General features: G+C 27.6%; 1 protein-coding gene across 5 annotated transcripts in view; it reads left to right on the top strand.

Moving 5' to 3' along the window:
• The first annotated feature begins 4,321 nt into the window (after positions 1 to 4,321).
• Positions 4,322 to 18,916, top strand: part of LOC107443498 (putative homeodomain transcription factor) — a 31,544-nt gene continuing 16,949 nt past the window's right edge. For 3 of the 5 annotated variants that reach the window (XM_071184064.1, XM_071184063.1, XM_043042975.2), the window contains exons 1-9: positions 4,328 to 4,593; positions 5,104 to 5,190; positions 6,123 to 6,179; positions 7,257 to 7,326; positions 8,784 to 8,880; positions 10,534 to 10,642; positions 13,369 to 13,493; positions 14,566 to 14,750; positions 17,585 to 18,351. In XM_071184064.1, coding sequence (XP_071040165.1) covers positions 5,149 to 5,190; positions 6,123 to 6,179; positions 7,257 to 7,326; positions 8,784 to 8,880; positions 10,534 to 10,642; positions 13,369 to 13,493; positions 14,566 to 14,750; positions 17,585 to 18,351 — 1,452 coding nt within the window. In that variant the 5' untranslated portion in view covers positions 4,328 to 4,593; positions 5,104 to 5,148. Of the gene's footprint in view, positions 4,594 to 4,895; positions 4,986 to 5,103; positions 5,191 to 6,122; positions 6,180 to 7,256; positions 7,327 to 8,783; positions 8,881 to 10,533; positions 10,643 to 13,368; positions 13,494 to 14,565; positions 14,751 to 17,584; positions 18,352 to 18,916 lie in introns of those variants that run through there. The other 2 variants (XM_043042977.2, XM_043042976.2) reach the window with 2 other exon arrangements.

Here is an 18,916-nt window from a genome sequence, read left to right as displayed (position 1 = left end):
CATGCTTGGTTCCTCTCAACTCATCCTCCAAAATTCTTCTCCGTGTTAATACAGGTTTTTCTCTTCCTCCCCTTTTCTTTTTTTCTTAAAATACGAACAATCCCCTTTTTTTCTTGAGTTTTTTTATGAGCAGTTTTTGTTATATATGTAAATCTATCAATATCTTATTAAACAGTTGAGCATTATATATATTTAAATCTATCAACATCTATTTTGCCACTTCAATTTTTACTGCATTTCCATACATGCCAAGTCTCCTGTTTTTAAACGAAGACTCCTGTATTTTATGACCATCTCCTGTTTACCTGTATATTCTCCAATTTCTCCTTATTTGTTGAAGAAATTAAAATTTTTTTTTTTTTGCTGATTAAATATCTGCTGATGGCAAAAATACTTCTTTAATTCCTCAGCAAATGGTTCTATTGGCAGTACTGCAGTATGTTGAGTGTTTTTAGTTTAAGTAATTATAAATAATGGTTTAAAAAAATCTTCTTTAGATTAAGATTTATATATATATTTTATACTTTGGTAAATCTAAGTGCGTAAATTATTTCCAATTTTGAATTTTTTTTTATTTTTACTTACATGATTATGCATTATGTATCAAAACTTTGCTCGTGGCTTAAGGAATACTGCTAGTAAAATCACCGTTATTTTATTTCTCAAATGTTGGGAGGTATGCATTTCCCAACATATTCTCATTTATTCCTTTGTTTATTGATTTATGTTAAATAATATGAATTTTTTTTTTATTTCATTATTTAATCTGTAAACCGAGTAATAAGTTTTTGTTCAACTTGTTTCATAATGGGACTTTTTTTTCATAGTTGTAAGTAATATCATTGCACCTCAAGTAATTTCCATGACCAAAAATGTCGTGTCCAATGTAATAGTATTTAGTGTATGACAGAATAGTTCTGCATACCCAGTAAACAGGTTAATATTATTTTCCTAATGAGGATGATTGTTTTAGAGGATGAGAATTAAACTTTTTTTTAAAGTATGTTGTTATGATCGGTTAAGTATAAGTTTAATTTTTGATATAAAATGTTATGATTTTATATTTATTGTTACTATTGAGTTACACGATGGGCTACTGGCAATTGTATAAGATATTTGCTTAGTTAATATTCAAAAATAATTGAACATGTATATCAATTTAACTGCTCCATTAGAATTCTAACAGGCTTTGAATTTGAGCAATTACATTGTCATAATATTTTAAAAAAGGCACCAATTTGAAACAAGTATAGATGCCACTGTCACTTAATGTACTTTTAGTACAGGTATTTTTCTATGTTTAAGTTTACGCTGACATAAAGACAGTTTTGATTCTTGTTAATTTGAATACTCTTGGAGAAAAAAAAGTTTGAGAAGAAAAAACTTAATAAGGGCCCCAATTGGAAATGTACAATTGTTGTTTTCTCTAGATATACCTCTAGTAGATAAAATAAATTTGTAATAAATGAATTTGTATTTGCAATCACAAAATTTGTCAAGCTTTTACAATATTGTATTAAACAGTCTGTTAACCATGATAGAGTCGTGAAAAATATTTTTATACTTCTACAAAAAAAAATTAATGATAAATAAATAAAAATTCTTGTCAATTGGTCCTTTCAGTTGTGACAGACCCTATACATTAGTATAATGATGAACCTTGAACTATAAACCATTTTTTCTGCTAAAAATATTTAACTATACTACTTTTCTGTTAACACTAGATTGCCCAAGCAAGTCATTTTGACTGCTTTTTAATTTCAAATAGAAAAACAATGATGTATGGATGGGTGGCCTAATGTAAACAATAACAAGCGTCCTTAAACCGGAAGAAATTTAGAAAATTTCCGCTGTATCCCTCCGCTTATGTTATGACTACGAGGCGATGTATGAACAAGCCTAATATTCTATGCAGTTTTGTTATTGTAATTTGGGTTCAAATCTAAACATAATTGTACCATTCATAAGAGCTTTCAGAAATGTAGTGATTCTCAGAGGTCGAAAGGCCAAAATAAAGTTTGGAAAGTTAATATCTCATTGTGAATAATTCTTAAAGTTTGCCATGTTTTGTATTTTATCCCTTATTTGGCTACATTTGAATAAAATGTCGCCAAAAATATCTTTAAAAATATCTTTTTAAGTTAGCCTAATTAGAAAATATTCTAATGATTATAATATTAATATGATAATGCTGAAGTTTAAAGGCTGAAAAAAAGAACTCGGTACATGTGAAATACTGCAAAAGATATGATGCAATATGATGGTGCGTTTTTTCAATCTGCGGCGTAAAAATATTTCGGAAGCAGTAACCCGGAAGTCTTGTGAGAGCAATTTAACCACTAGCGCCACCACCCTTAGCTTTACATGATCACCCATCCATATAATGACAAAATTTCTTAGAATTTTGTCACTTTTTGTACGAAATATAATATTTTTTATTGTTAATATTTACTAATAACTTGTTATATAACTGTAAATATTATAAGAAATATTAAAAATTAATTTTAAACAAATTTCTTTACACATTAGTTTTTTTTTCATAATCCAGTCATTTTTACTACTTTTGGGCAATAAACGTATATACTAAGTTTCAGTCTTTCTAGTGTTAAAGATATTTACTGGCAACTGAATTACTGACTATACAAGCAACTGAAAATACTTTTATAATTAGCTTGCTTTTAATTCCGTACATAAATAGTACTAAAATTTAAAAGCTTATTATGAAGTTGCAATTAGCCACATGAAAAAAGTGCTTATACACTTATAATTTAGTGTAAGTGAATAGTTTGTTGCTTTAATTAGTTTTTAAATGTCATGTTAGCAAAATGGTAAGCTTTGACATAATTACCAGGGCATATTAAACAAAATGGTTGCCTTAATAATTGTAAATGGTACACATTTCACTATTAAATTTTGAATAGAAGAGCAAATGATCTGAGGGAAAGCGATAGTTTACTACCCTCGAGTACGAATTTAGTTTTTGTATCCCCTTACGGTATGATATTAAAGTTAATAAAAGGAATCATGTGTCTTGGAGCCTCTTTAAGTTTTAGATTAAGTAAAAGCTGAATTGTAAAATGTACATTGAATGTTCAAACTTTAAATAACTCGATTACTACATAAATAAAAGATAATATAAGTTAAGTACGTAAATAAGTTTTCGAAATAGAAATTTGTATTTTTACCTTTGCAGTCAAGTAAAAAGAGCATAAAAATTGAATCGAGATCGTGGGCATTGTTGGCGACACAGTGATTACATGTCCCTCTCAATAATTAGAATTTTATAAATGTCTCCAATATTTCGGATAAATAAAGAAAATTTTTGGGCATTATCAATTCGATTTAAATTATCTCTTTTAAGTTAAAAACAAAAAGAGCTAAAAATAATCTTTTTGCAGATATTTAATACAATTTAATTTTTTCTCCTTATGTGTAAAATTTAGAAAACTATTAGGACTGTGTAATTTTATTTCGTTCCCCCAAACATTGCGCCCCTGCGATGCCCATAATCCAGATGTTGGGCTCAATAATCTCTATAGCTTGATCTCTATAAAGGTTTAACAGAATTTGAAATCATTTTTGCATTTCTTTTGGTTTTACTCGTGATTTATCCTCTGATGCACTACAGGCGTGCCTGGAAGAGAAGATGGAACAATGTTCAAAGAGAAAATTACATAATAATTACCGCATTCACAATATTTTACAAAACATGCTGTCAGTAATAATTTATTGATTTTGCTTACATCAAGAATGATAGTTTCGAAACACATTGTTAACATACAATTAAGCGAACACTCAATTAAGGTCAGTTTTGCAATCAGTAAGAGGCCATTCTTAAGAAGGAGAGACTGATGAGGGCCTGGCAGAAATTTATTGCAAAAAAAATGGTGTTTACTAATTAGTTTTTTAAAAGGAAAATTGCCGAGAATTTCATTATATTTATATAAAAATTACAATTTTGTATAAAAGGGTCTTCAAAAAGTTTGAAAAATGTGAAAATAACACTTATTGTGCTTTGAGGGGAAGAGACCCGCAAGAAATTTCGTTCCAGCTCCCATTAAACCTTTGTTCATCTTTGCCATTAACTAACACTAACAATATGAACGTGATTGGTGAAATGTTATCTGTGAAAATCTCAGCGATAGGAGGTGCGTGAATCGCATGCAGTGAGAATGAACATACAACTGCTTTCTTGAATGGATCATTCTCACTGCACTGCATTTACGGATTTTTTTGTGAAACTAACGCGCATGTCCATCCAATGTTTCTAGCGAAAATAGTGCCATGAATTATTCGGTTTTATGAATGAATCAATTTTGCCGTGACTACTTTCGAGCAGACAACAAACAAAAAAGTTTTAGTCATATTTTTTGTGAAACTAGTTTTTCGCTTTAATTGCGAATAAATTTATAATTAAATAATTGTTTTTTTATCGACAAAAATTTCAGAGTACAAGTTATATATATAATGTCCTTATATAAGTAACGTGTGACAATTTATTTCACGTAAATTTTTATATTTTTAGTTTCGGTCCTGCTGATCCGTTAATTAATATAACCTTTAAGCTAATATAAAATGTTATATAAATTTAAGGTGAATAATGATATTTTTTTGTTAGAAAAAATTGTTTAGTGTTATTTAAATAAACGAATAATGGACTATATAAATAAATAAATAATTTGAGCTATTTAAAGTATGTTTAGTATTAAACTAAAACGTGTTTAGTTAAGTTTATAAATAAAATGACTTTTGAAAAATTTATAATTAAAATACTCTTACTTTGAAATGAATGTTGAGTATTATATTTTTAAGTTTATTACAATTGTTGTGTGTTCCCCCCATGTGTTTAACTTCTCAGCTAATAAATTTAACTTAATTCTATGTGTAAAGTCCACAGGCACAAAAAATATTAATTTATGCTCCTCAACTTGACAAAGGCAATTTACAACCAAGATAATAAGAATTCAGATATTCAAAGTTCTGCTGTATTGAATTTTTCCTTAATATTTAATGCATATTTTCGTAATGTTTGAAAATGTATTTTATTATTTATCAAATGTTTAAAATTCCATATTTATTTTTTATAACTATCTTCTTGTTTAGGTTGAAATAAATTGTTGATGTCTGTTTTATAAACTTCTTTTGAGAATGACTTCTTTAAGATCTGCATTGAATTGGTATCATAAGAAAGTGAGAAATATTATAAATTTTTTTTAGTAATTATTTTAGGTATAAATTTAGACAATGTTTAATGTTATATGAAATAGGTTTTATTTCTAGGGTTTTAGTTTTGTTGTGTTGGTTTAAAAGGTATATATTAACAGCAGCAAGTGATTTATTAGCATTATATCTAGCATTTACAAACGAAAAATTAAATTCAAACATATACTTAATTGTCAAACAATATCTTAGATTTAGGAAAATAAAAAATAATTTGTTTTACTTTTTCAAACAACAGTGAAATCTTGGTTATAGCTGAAATCGAAATTAATTGGATAATCAAAATTTGCTAGATACATCATTTTAAATAGTTGTGTTCGTCTATGAACTCTGAAAATTAAAGTATCTTTTAATTAGAGTGCTAGATAATTAAATTTAGTTTTACTGTGATAATTCTATTTATATCATCTTTTTAAATACACATATTAGTACTATAAAGATATTCTATTATGAAATTGATTTAATTTAAAATTCCTAATTTTCTCTGAATAACTTTATTAGATGTTGATAATGTTACATATTTTTGTAAATTTCTCATCTTTGCAATTGCATAACATTATTATACTTTTCTTTTATAATTTAAAATTAAAACAATCTTCATAAATAATTTTTTCAGAAAATATTGATATTGGAAAACATGTGTTTTGTGGATCAAATATGTGAAATTTATGCCTTAATTGTTCTTTGCAAGGTTAAAATTAAGCTTCATCTGACTTCTGTCTATAATGACCATTTGTTTCTGATTATTATATAAACTTGAGCAATAGTTATTTTTTAAAAATTTTATTTCTTGGTAAACTCTCTAAAAAGATTAGTTTTGGAAAAATTGTTTTATACTATTATTTACTGTTTTGTTTTATTTCTATCCATGATTTAATCCATTAAATTTTTATGAAATTTAGATTGGTGCTTATGATAAAGAATTGTGGGAAAAATCTGTTGATAGACGTATATTGAGGGTAAGTTTTTTTAAAAAAAATTTGAATGTTTTTCATGCATAAATTCTTTCAAAGGATGGTGTTTTTTCTTCACTAGGGAACGCTGCAAGCTCGGTACCGCCTAAATTTCCGGGTTACTGTTTCCGTTGTATTTTAAAGCCATTTGGCATCATTGTGTTTTGAGATTCTTGCAAACAATGTATTTGATTACTTATTACTTGTGTTTACAATGCTAACAATACTGGTGTTTACATTGCTAAAAGTGTTAACACTAACGTAAGATGGTGCACAGCTTGCAACAAGAACAAACAGTAATAAACTTATGGAAAGAGGCCGTATCAAGACTGCCAAAAAGGGAGTTATTCAAAATCTAGCAACCTTGTCACCTTTTTTAACAATATATCTCTAAAAAACTAAAACAAATGTTCACTTCAAACTCACCAGAATTACATATTAGCATTAATATCTTATGAAATATGGCAGATTTGAGCTCAGAAATTATCTAATTTATTTCTTTTATTGAAAACAAAATTATCCGTTTGAAAACATCGCCTATCAGAATAACATGTAGTAAGCAGCTGCAACCTTTTTAACCGGAACTAGAGTAGGTGCCGAGCTCGAGATTGTTATTGTTTACATTTCTATTGAAAACACCATCCATTAACAAAAAATATTATTTCTTGTATTTTTATACTAAATATTTAAAAAAATTTTACTAAAATTATTAAATTTTATGTTAGTTTTTCTTTTATTCTTAGATATATCTATTTTTAAATCAGAATTTAGTTTTTTACTAATACTTATTGAATTTTAATGATTTGAAAAACATATCTATATTCTTATTTATTTCTAAATTTTAAGTTTATTGAATAAATTAAGATAATATGCAACTCAAAATTTTTTCAAAAATGTATGTAGGCATTGCGTTCAAAAGTAATTGTTTTATACTTATTATTACATTTGTATTTCATTTATAGTAAATAAATTTTAATAATTTTATATGACCCTCCAATTTGAGCTTATTGTAAACATTAGTATTTCCATTCAGTATTGTTATTTTCCTAAGTACCTTAGTACAAATTGTATTTTTTTTTTCAGGGTGTGTGTGCGATACCACGGAAAAGCACTAGGATAAAAACAGAGCTTATAGATGTTGATCTTGTGCGTGGTTAGTTTAAAACATTGCTACTATATTTATTTCATGTTGTAATAATTTAGTTTTTTAAAAAGTCATATCAAGACGGTCAAGTTCATGTCCTTTTATCATATGTTACCATAGCTAACTTTTAACTGTACATCAACTGAAGGGCTTAAAGTAAGCTAAATTTTTTTTATGCCAGACTGTTCTGTATTTTGCTTCCTGATAGGTTCTTAGACGCCCGGTGGATAAGTGGTAGTGCTTTGGGCTCTCGTGCCACAGGTCCTGGGTTCCATCCTCGGGTCGAGTAGGTTTTACTCAGCTTTTCATCCCTTCAGTGGGTCAATAAATTAGTACCAAGCATGCTTGGGAGCTAAACACTAGGGGTTCCTCATTCAACTGACCATTTAACCGGAACATCTGCTCCTATACCCCAGAGCCCAAGGTCAAGAAACTGAGATGGAATTTTTATTTTATTTCATTTAAATATTAAATTTTGGTATTTGAATATTCAAAAATTGACATTTTCTAAATAGAGGTTAAACTAAGCATGTTCCTGAAGGCAGTGTTCTTTACAGTTCTCTATTTCTAGAAATAAAAATCATGAAGTTAGAAAGTATAATTAAAAATTTTTCAGACGATTACTTAAGAAGAAAAAATTGTTTCTAAAGGCCTCAATTTTGATGCATCAATGGTAAAAAGCAAATGGATAAAAAGGGAACTATAAATCAGAATTTGAAAATGAATTGAAAAATAAAACAATAATAATCAAATAAATTTTTTTATTTTTTTTTAAATTTTTGTTTATAGAAATAAAAAAATTAAAAAAAAACTTATTATAAATTTCTATAATCTTAGGAATAGGGAAAATTATGATAGATTTTTCTTAGAGACTTGCAATTTAATTTTACCTCAGTTATCACTATTGATTTTCATATATTTTTTAAAATCTCTATATTTTTGATACAATATTATTTATTACAACACGTGAATCTCAACAAGGACATTTAATTAACTTCTTTTTGACACATCCGATTTGTGTGATTTCATCGTACATGCACGTGGTATTACCATCAATCTTTTTTTCAGTTAATGCCTTAGATTTTGCGGTTTTAAACTTTTTTTGATTCTACAACAGCTTGCAAAGTGCGAAAAAGAATGAATACATAATATTTTTAAATGTTTATATTCTTCTATGTGTTGATAAAAAAAAATTGATCAGACAAGCAGAATATTTTCTTCCTTTTTTAAATTTATAGATGTTGCTTTTTTGCATAAAAATGAGTCTTTTATTTATTTTTTGTGTACAAAATTGAGGAAAGAAATTTCAGATAATTTCTTCTTCTAGCAATCTCGTGTCCCATAAGCCATTTCAAAATGCTGGCGATTGATAGACTGTTTGAGAGCAACAGATTTAGTTCTATCTCTTAGGCTGGACATCTCTGTAATAATATTTTTATCTAAACTAACTAATGCTTTGATTTTAGGTTCTGCATTTGCTAAGGCAAAGCCTCAACATAGTTGGATTTCGGCTACAATTGCTGGAGTGAAGCGTGTTCTTTTGATGCCATTTTTTTTCTCATGGTAATTTCATTTAAGGAATATATGTGTATTTTTTAAAATCAATTATTGAAAAAAAAACCTGTTTTAATAAAATTAAAATTTTTTACTCTTTTTAGTTGGAACAATAACTTTTTATTTTTAGAATTTATAAAATTGTTGTATTAAACCCATTTTCATTCATTCATTGATTCCAAAAAAAAAAGGTAATATCTATGAAGAAAAAAGTACTGTCATTCCATTGGTCTTAAAATATCAAAACCTTAACTATCATGAGTTTTATTTTAATAGATTCTAGGGCTTTATTTTAATTGATTAAATGTTTTCGAGATGTGGAATATTAATCAAAGATTTTCTTACAAAAACAATAACTATAGAAAGACTACAATTCACTGCAAATATTTGGTTGATGTTTGCAATCAGCCAGATTTTAATGCAAGTAATTTGGTTATATTTTTATGCTAATCATGTGTTTTTCTTTAACAAATATCTGCTAATATGAATTTTTTTTACATTGCTTTTGTTGCATATTTTTAATTGCATTGTATTTGTATCACCAAATTTAAAGTATACAAAAGGCATTTGTCTATTTCCATTGGTTTATATTAAATTTTAAACTCAAACTTATATCGAAACTAATGTATTTAATCTAGGTCTATGAGGCCAAATCCAATTACAAATATAAAATAAACCGTTTTTATTTATTAATTTTTTTTTAAAATTTAAAATGCAAGTAGTTTGTCATCTATTACTCATTAACTCTGGAATGACTTTGCAGTTTCTTTTTGTTATCTTCACTTGCTTACTAGATAACAAAACATTGCAGCTAGTATTTTTGATGAAGCAATATGCTCATACTTAGATCAAAACTGTCTAGTATTTTAACAGTACACGGACTGCAAACTGTGATCTTAAGTTATTGAAAACAAGAATACATACAATAGTTAATATAAATATTGATATTATTCTTTTATATAAAAAAATATTAAATTTACCAAGTAAAATGATGATAATCTTATTTGTTTTCTTTTACGAAACGAATTGAGATCGAGAAAGGCTGTGTTAATTACAAATAACATCATTATTTGCAACTGTTATGTAATAGGTATCAGAAATTAAAATTTAGGTCAATATGTTAATTAAATTCTTGCTTAATGCTTGTTTGTCAAATTATTAAATAAATATTTGACACTAAAAATTGGTGTTTTCTACATTTGCTCAAAGATTTTTTTTCCTTATATTTATTATGCGCTTCATTTTCAGATAGTTTATTTTACCTTTAAAAGTAAATTTTTTTTAAAATCATGTTTGTTTTTCGTTAATCAAGCAAAACATCAAAAATATAAGTTTCAAAATTATGTTAGTTATAAGAAATGCGTGACATGTAATTACTCATATTTCATTAATCTAAATTTAAGAATACATTATTCCTTCAAAGGCCAATTTAGGTTGGAGGTCAACTTGACTGATTTCACTATTAATAAAAAAATGGTCTTCATTGACTTTAGAGAAATATGTCCACTTTACGCTCCGTCCTAATCAATAGTATAATTCTTAAGGAATTTATGTAAAATATATGAAAATATTGTAACATTACGTGATGTAGGTGTCAAGTGAAGTATATTGTAAATGTCAAAATATTGATGTATCAATTAATGATTTCATTATTTTTTATAGGTGGAAGGTCCAAACAAATTCTCTAGTCAGTGGTGTACTTGTCTTTTTATATATTTTACAAATTGGTGCTCTTTTACTTTATTTCTTTGCATCTGATAAAGATTTTTTAGTAAGTGAATTTTCTTTTCCAATTTTTAATTTTTTTTTTGTATCTATATTAACTTATTAAGAAATATGTATATGAGAAGCAGTTTGTTGTTTAATCTGACTCATGATTATGTGTTATTAAAATATATTTCTTTTATTATTCAAATGTAAATATATTACTAAATTTTTTGACTTGATTCGAATCATAAGTGATCATTAAAAAATGTTCAGATTCTCATCTCTGGGAAAAGGAAGGAGTTTCATGTAAAAATAATTACAAAATTAAGGAAATTACTTTATTTTTCATTCTGTTTTATTTTTTCATTCTGCTCTTACAAGAATATTTCTTCATAGGGAATTCTAAAATAATATTAATTAAATAAACTTGTTATGTTGCAGTGCATATCACATTAGTTTTATGTTGTGTCCAATTAGTTATCTAAATGAAATCTTTGCATGAAAAATTAGCTTTATTCTCGACTGAGATAATTAAGTGTACTCAGACTACTCCAAAGCAAAGAAAGTCAGATTCATTGTGGGAAACAGAATATTACGACAATCTTTTAGAAGTTCTTTTGACATGGTTTAGTTTCTTAATTTGATTTTTGAAGTTATAACCTCTATGATTCTAAAAATGTATGATTTTTGAATATAGTAGGAGATTTGTTTTTCAGACATATTAAATACCTGAAATATCATTAAGCCTATTTCTGAATTATGTGAAAATTTTCTATTTATGAGTGGAAATCCATAGACATTTGCACTAAGTGAATATTTTCTTCTTTTAGCTACCACATTAGTCTCTATTCAGTAGTAAGCTATTTGTATTATTTTTTAAAATGCATATCAAATTTTTAATATAAATATATTATAGAGGAAACAAACGTTTTGCTTAGTGAAGATACTGGCGATGTAAGAAATTTTACATCGAGATGTATCATCTGTTCGACATCGCAATATAACGATGTATCGTTAGCGTAGGCAAGGATCCTCGCGTGTAGTATCATTAAGCTGCGATCGTTGTCCTATATCGACAGCTTAAGTCAGATTTCTGATGCCTCGCCTAAAATGAAAGTCACTATATCAGCCTGCCGATCTATGTATTAAATCGATATTTCGCGATACATCGATTTATCACCCAGTCCTACTTATAATTAACTGATAATGCTATGCACTAATGTTTTGACAGTCTTTCCTTTGGGAGTAAAATGTCAGTTGAAATGCGTTTTATTAAATTACTAAGTTTATAAGCACCTTCGTGTCTTTCTTTGTTTTTAAATATTTTTTCGAGAGACATTGGAAATAGTAAAATAAGATGGTAATGTGTGGTGATTATAAAATATAATTAATTGATGAAGGGAAATTCTAAGGGTTAAGTTATTTACAAAACTTGTTTTGTTTGAAATATTTTGCAATGATGAGATTTCCAAAACAAAATTTTGATAAGAAGGAATCTAGACAGAAAACAGGAAAAATTCTTTCTGTGAATTCAAGTTTTTCTGTCTTAAGAAAGTTATGAAATTACACAAATGTGCTTTATTTTTCAGAAAAGTATAAAACTGAAATTCTAGAAACTTGTAACTATTATTGTTAAATAAATTATGTATAGAGGTAAAAAGAAAACATGATAAACATTTTGGAGTTGATTCATATTTGTGCTTATTTTCTTAAGAAATGTTAAATAATATTGATAATGGTTTGAAAATATTAAATAGTTTTAACAAAATAATTTTGTAGCAGTTCATAGGAGTTGGTAGTGAGTGATGTGCAATATAGATTGAATTATGGTTCTAAAATACTTACTTTATAAAGAAAAAAAAAACTATCTAAAGATTAAATTTATTGTCTTTAACACTAGATTGCCCAAGGAAGTCATTTTGACTGCTTTTTAATTTTAATTAGAAAAACAATGATGTATGTGACACAATTTTTTAGAATTTTGTGACTTTTTATACAACGATAAGAAATATTAAAAATTAATTTTAAACAAATTCTTTACACCTTAGTTATTCTTACACAATCCAGTCATTTTTACTGCTTTTGGACAACATAGGTATATACTAAGTTTCAGTCTTTATAGTGGTAAAAATGCTCATGTCAAGAAATAATTTTAGTTGCATATAGTATGTAAGAATAATGGAGTACTTTTAAAAGTTTTTTTTAACATTAAACACATTCAGTTATTATATTAAATCTTTTCACTTTAAGTTATTTGTTTATATTGCATTGTATAATATATTTAATGCATAGAAATTAAAAAGCTATTATTAAATTTAGGATAATAATTTAAATAATTCACAAATGCTTAGAAAAATGATAAAATTTTTATTTATAATGTGGTGACCCATAACTATTTTCTCTTTTCTTTATGCGTCAATCACAATTTTCGCGAAGTGAAACTTTTAATTTGAAACTGAAACCCAAAATTGGGAACTGAAACTAAAATCTGTCTATCAAAATTCTAATCCAATAATATAATTTCTCAAATTAAATCTAGCCAATCATTGCACATTGAAGGTGTGGCTAATTAATTTCTCTGGTGAGATCCGAACCGAACACAGCATCTTTCTCTGCTAAAACTCATTGCAAAAGGACGTGTAGTCCTATCTCTCTATAATCTTATTATTTTGCCGTAGCGTATATGTTTGTGATGTGGTTCATAAAATCTTAATGTTTAACCTGTAAACCTTCTGATACTTTAAGTGTACCTACACACCACAATACCATAATAAACATTTTTATTTTTAGGAAGTTCCTATTCTTGAAATATTAACACCTGCAGCTATGATGTCTATTCTTGGAATTGTTTTGTCCCAAATTGTTGCAACGTTTACTAGTAAAAAAAGACGCAAGCATCTTGCTCGAGATAAAAGGTTTATAATATTTGCCATTTCTTAAGTTTCATGTTTAATTTTCTCAAATAATATATATATTTATTTTTGTTATGAATAGTTACTTTATATTATTTTAAAAAATGTTTGTAAAAAACTTTCACAATCAAAAACGGAAAAAATGGTAGCAGAGTTAGGAAGTCTGATATGACACAAGTGAACTTATTTTCCCGATATCATTTGTACGAATGGAGTCATTGCTCTCACTGGCTTGTGAAAAACTGGAACAATTAATCTGTGTAAAAAATTGGCCAAATGAAAAAAATTTAAGCAAAATAATTTCTCTTCCCCCAATTACTTGATCTGAATGCAACTACTATCGACTATTAAAACTTCCAAAAATATTGCTATATATTTCTGAGCATAAGCCAAGAAATTTTTGAAAATTTTCAAAAGTTAAAATTGGAGGGAGAGAGGCGGCTTATGGGATCTACCAACTTCTAAAAATTCCAGAAGGACATTGCAATACTTCTCCTCTTGTTGACCACTACTGATAGTCAGTAAATATCGTGAAATGATTTGTTATAGAGCTGCAACCCTACATCTTATTTATTTCTTATTTATTCATATTAATTAATTGAATCTCCAATAAAGCTACAATAGCAATTGCTTGACATTATTGTATATTCACTAAGGGTTTTATTAGTATAGTATTTTAGGAGCTAACATTCCATGCTTGTAAAATTATGTGTCTTTTGTTAAAACTCTGACATAGTTTAGAATGAATTAGAATTTGAGTATGCTACATTGTAGTATGAATATTTTCTTTTGAATCAGAATTATGTTTTATGCATAATAATTATATTTATTATTAGATAGTCAAAAAATTTATAATTTAAAAGCCAAAAGCGTTGCTGTAACCTTTTATTCTCTGAGCAACCTTTCACACTTTTAAAACTGTGTGTTGGTTTTGTTATAGAGCTGCAACCTTCCTTCTCATTTATTTCTTATTTATTCATATTAATTAGTTGAACTTCAAATAAAACTGCAATAGCGACTGCTTGACTTCATTCACTTTAGGGGTTTATTTGTATATTTGTTTTATTATTTGCAGAAGGCGAATTAAAAGTAAACAACCTAAGAAACAAGTTAGCTGTGATTTAGAATCTAAGTCATCTGCAGAATCAGCATCAGATTGCGGAGAAGATAAATTTGATGGAACTCTATTCAAAAACATCCCTGCCTCAAACAGTCACAAAAAACTACTAAGATGCAACTGCTTGAAGACTTTAAAAGAAGGTAAAAATCAAATTAAATGAAAAATATTGGTGGACTAATTATGAAATTATCACAAACCACAGAAGAGACTACGTTTCAAAAATTTGTAAAAAAGCATCAAATCTGGTTCATATTTTTATGCGTTTGTACTTATATTCAGTAAAAATTCATATGTAGTAAATTAAACTTATAAGAAAGATTGCCTTTAAAGAGTTGAAAAATGTCTAGTTTATTATTGCTATTATTATAAATGACCTGACTGATTAATAAAATTAGTGCTTTGAATAAGAATAAGTTGTTCTATTCTTATTTAAAGAATGGAACAATAATCTAGAATAAGTTCTTTTTATTATATGTTATTGTGTTTATGACAATTAATTATTATTATTTGTATTTCTGTAAATTTTAATTAAGTCCTCGTGCTAAAAAACTTAATTAGCTTTTTATTAAATCAGTGTTAAATTTGAACTGTCAGTAGATAAATTTATGGCACTCAAAAGCAGCTTGATGTTGTGCATTTTGTGTTTTTAAAATAATGGAGGGCTTTTAAACGCAGAACTACAACTCAAAGTCCCATATCCATTTGCAGAAGGGTCTATTTTCTGAACACTTTTTAACCATCAAAATAAACTTTTTTCTTTTTTTCAAAGAAAAAAAAAAGATTTTTTTACACTTTCAATCTGTTAAAAAAAGTATGAAGGGAGGAAAATCTGCTCTCTTATGATTTTAAATTTGTTTTGTAATATGAGAAATTTTTTTTGGATATCACAGAAACTAAATCTGGAGTTTTGCGGTTTTAGAGGCATTTCATTGCAGCATGAAAAATATTACGTATTTTTCTCTCTCGTTTTGCATAAAAAGATTACTACCTTTTAGTTTCAGAATGCACAAAACTCCTACATTTTAGGAATATTGTGAGTTTGAGATAAAATTGTCAAGAGCGTTTCATAAAGTGATTATTTAAAAGCGCAATATGAAATATGCAGATCGTAATGGTGTTAGTATATCAAAAAAGAAAGCAAAATTTTAAAACTGTGTGGAAATCCTAACCTGTTGAAAGTAGGATCACCTGCGTAGAAAATAAAATTGTCACAAATCCAGTGTCTGAAAAAATGGTTTGTGAAAAACTGGCAATAACGAAAATGCGATCAATAAAGCCATGTGGTTTTATAGGTGAATAGTCATTAATTCTGTGCCTAAAAAAATGATTCTACAAATGCACGATTCGAAAATCGTCGAACAAAATAATATATTAAAACATTGAAATTTTTAATACCATGAGGAAATCTGGAAAAAAAAACGATAGAGAAAACCACTCAGATTCACTGTAGATTTGTGGCTAATCGAGTGGGTCGAGAAATATTATGAAGTAAATGCTTGACTCGGAATTCCCGCCATGTTATAATGCCATATTAAAATATCGAGATTTTAAAAATCAGGTGGAAATCTGTAATGATAGATGCCAAAATTGCTATTGGCAAGTGTTAATTTTTATTGAATATGGATATTTTGATGTCTGTTTACCTTAAAGACCTGTTATCCAAAAAAATCAATTTTCGAAACTTGTTGAAGTCCCGTCAATTCCGGAAATGGGACAGTTTACTGTATCTCTAGACTAAGGAGTTTTCAGTAACCTTTACATATTCTCTATCCGTAGTGCCTTTAGGATAAAAAATCATTTAGAAATTTACATTTTTGCTTATTTTATTGATATAAATGAATATACATCTTTTTTCTTTTTCAAATTTCGTTAAATACATATTATATTGTTGCTTCCTTTTTTTTTTAAATACGCAACTTTAGTGGCTCTAAGAAGTGAGGAATTTTGTATTTATATGCCCTGCTTAAATAATTTTAAGTTCCTTAAATCTTATAGACTACATAGTTTGGTGTATATGAAGTTTTTATGTGTGCAGCTGAATATTAACAGGCAGATATCACAACTGTTATATTGCAACGTTTTTCGAATATCACCTGTGCTGGGCAGTGGTTAAATGTCCTGCTTGCCCGTCCTAATTATGATCAGACAAATAAAGAAATCAGTTTTAAAAGTAGCTGTATCATGATGTATGTGGGACTAAAAAAAACAAACATTTTGATTCTTACAATTACATAACAAAACATACATTGCAAATATACATTATGACAGCAAAAATACATTTTGATACTTTATATAGCTTACAGTTTTGTTGCAAAACCAGATTTCTTTATCTAATGTTTGTTCAAAGCTTGTTGATTTTGAAGTGGTGCCCTTCAGTTAGTTTTTGATTTTTCTAAAAATGTGTTAATGGAGTTATCTTATTGATTTTTGAACTTTGAGTAAAATTTCAAACTATTTTAACTTTTTTTGTTATCAAAATACTTAGTTAATTGTTTCTAAATTTTCTAACCCTGCTTTATTTCTTAAGGTTAGTTTTTAATGAAATAGTAATATCTAAGGCAATGATATCTTTATAATACTTGTTTTTGATATCTTTATGAAACTTGTTTTTGATATCATTATGATACTTGTTTTAAATTGCTCGTGTTAAAAGCAATTATTGTAATTGATGTCTGATTGTAAGTTTCTTAACCAATTTTATTTTTTAAAGTTAAAGGAGATCTTATTTATTTCATGATGTATTTGACTCATTATGATGACAAAATGTATTTATAATTATAATTCATTATGAATACATGTGGAAATGATCTTATTAAACTTTGAGATTAAAAGAATTCTTTCAATTTGTAATTGTTCCCTTTTATTTTGCATTTTTAATTTGCATTTCTCCTTTTAACAATGCAATTTAATAATCATTTTTCTTTTAAATGTGCTACAAAAATTTGGAGTGATTGTTGTTCGCATTTATTTCTAGGTCGCAGTCTAAGGTTTTCCCTTGCTGATCAGAACAAAACAGAAAGTACTAATGAAGAAAGTGAAATTAAAGATTCAGATTCTGCACTTGTCCTTGAAGAATCCAGCTCACTGCTTTTAACAAATAAGAGCAAAAAGTTGCGCAACCTGAGTGAAGAAAGCCAGTTTAGTCACATATCTAACGATTCTGCCTTCCAAGATGGTGTAGATCACCCACCTAATGAAGAAGTAAAAACTGTCAATGAGCTTTCAACTGAGGCATCAAAAGTTCAGACGGGTGATTTAGATGTTAGAACACATCATATCAATGGTGATGGTAATTTAAGCTCTAGTGACGACTTTTTTGTGACCAGAAAATCCTCATCGTTGCCTGGTCATCTAAAAAATTATAAATTGGAGGAACAAACCAAGTGCTCAACCTCCAAATTAGATTCTGGTTCATATAATATTGCTAACAGGCGCTATTCTGATGAAGGGATTGTGCAGAGAAAACAGGAAAACTATGGTACATTCTTATCCCTTCAGAATCACAGATTATCTGCAGATAATATATTGACTCAGCGCAGTGGCGTTCTTAAACAGTCTTCTGATGTGCCGCTGCAGAATAATCAGAATGCAGCTACAAAATGCAACTGTAATTTTGGATCCATTATTCGAAAGAAAAGGCCAAAATTACCCGGCTCACTGAAATTGTCCATGAATATTCCGAGTTATTCAAGTTCTTGCGAATCTGAAGCAGATACTACTTCCCCAAATACACCATCTCAAGTATGTATATGTTTAGCATTTGCTTCCAATTCTTGCTTTGAATTTATTAGAACTTTGAACATTAGAGTAATATTTATTGTATTGATTTGATCAGCTTTAGAAAGTGTAGAATAGTAAATTATGGTGTATTGAATGCAATAGTTGAAGATCTTAGTTTTAGAACATGTTAATTGACATTGTACTGATTTGAGAAAATCGGCTACAACAAGTTGTCAACAAGACATTTTTTTAAAATTAAAATAAGCAATTAAAAATTTTGTTTTGTGTAACCTTGCAGTTGACCATGACATGCTGTTTTTAAACTTTGAAGTTTTAATGTTTTCAGAGTTTTAATTGATATTTCTTACATTCAGCTTTTTATGTAAAATTCAATCGTTAAATTAAGTTACTGTTAAGTCTATAATGAAGGATACTCAATGTTAGTCTTGTTATAAGGAAGATATGATGTGGTCCTTTATAGTAGAAAAATCTCTTGTTAAAGACCACTGTGTCTTTCTTTAATGTCAAAATTTTTTGATGTGTAGAAACTTTACTTTGAATTTCTATCTCAAAAAGGCAATTTTCT

Source organism: Parasteatoda tepidariorum, chromosome 8 (genome assembly GCF_043381705.1).
Source record: "Parasteatoda tepidariorum isolate YZ-2023 chromosome 8, CAS_Ptep_4.0, whole genome shotgun sequence".
NCBI classification, from domain to species: domain Eukaryota; kingdom Metazoa; phylum Arthropoda; class Arachnida; order Araneae; family Theridiidae; genus Parasteatoda; species Parasteatoda tepidariorum.
This window is presented reverse-complemented; position numbering and strand designations above follow the sequence as displayed.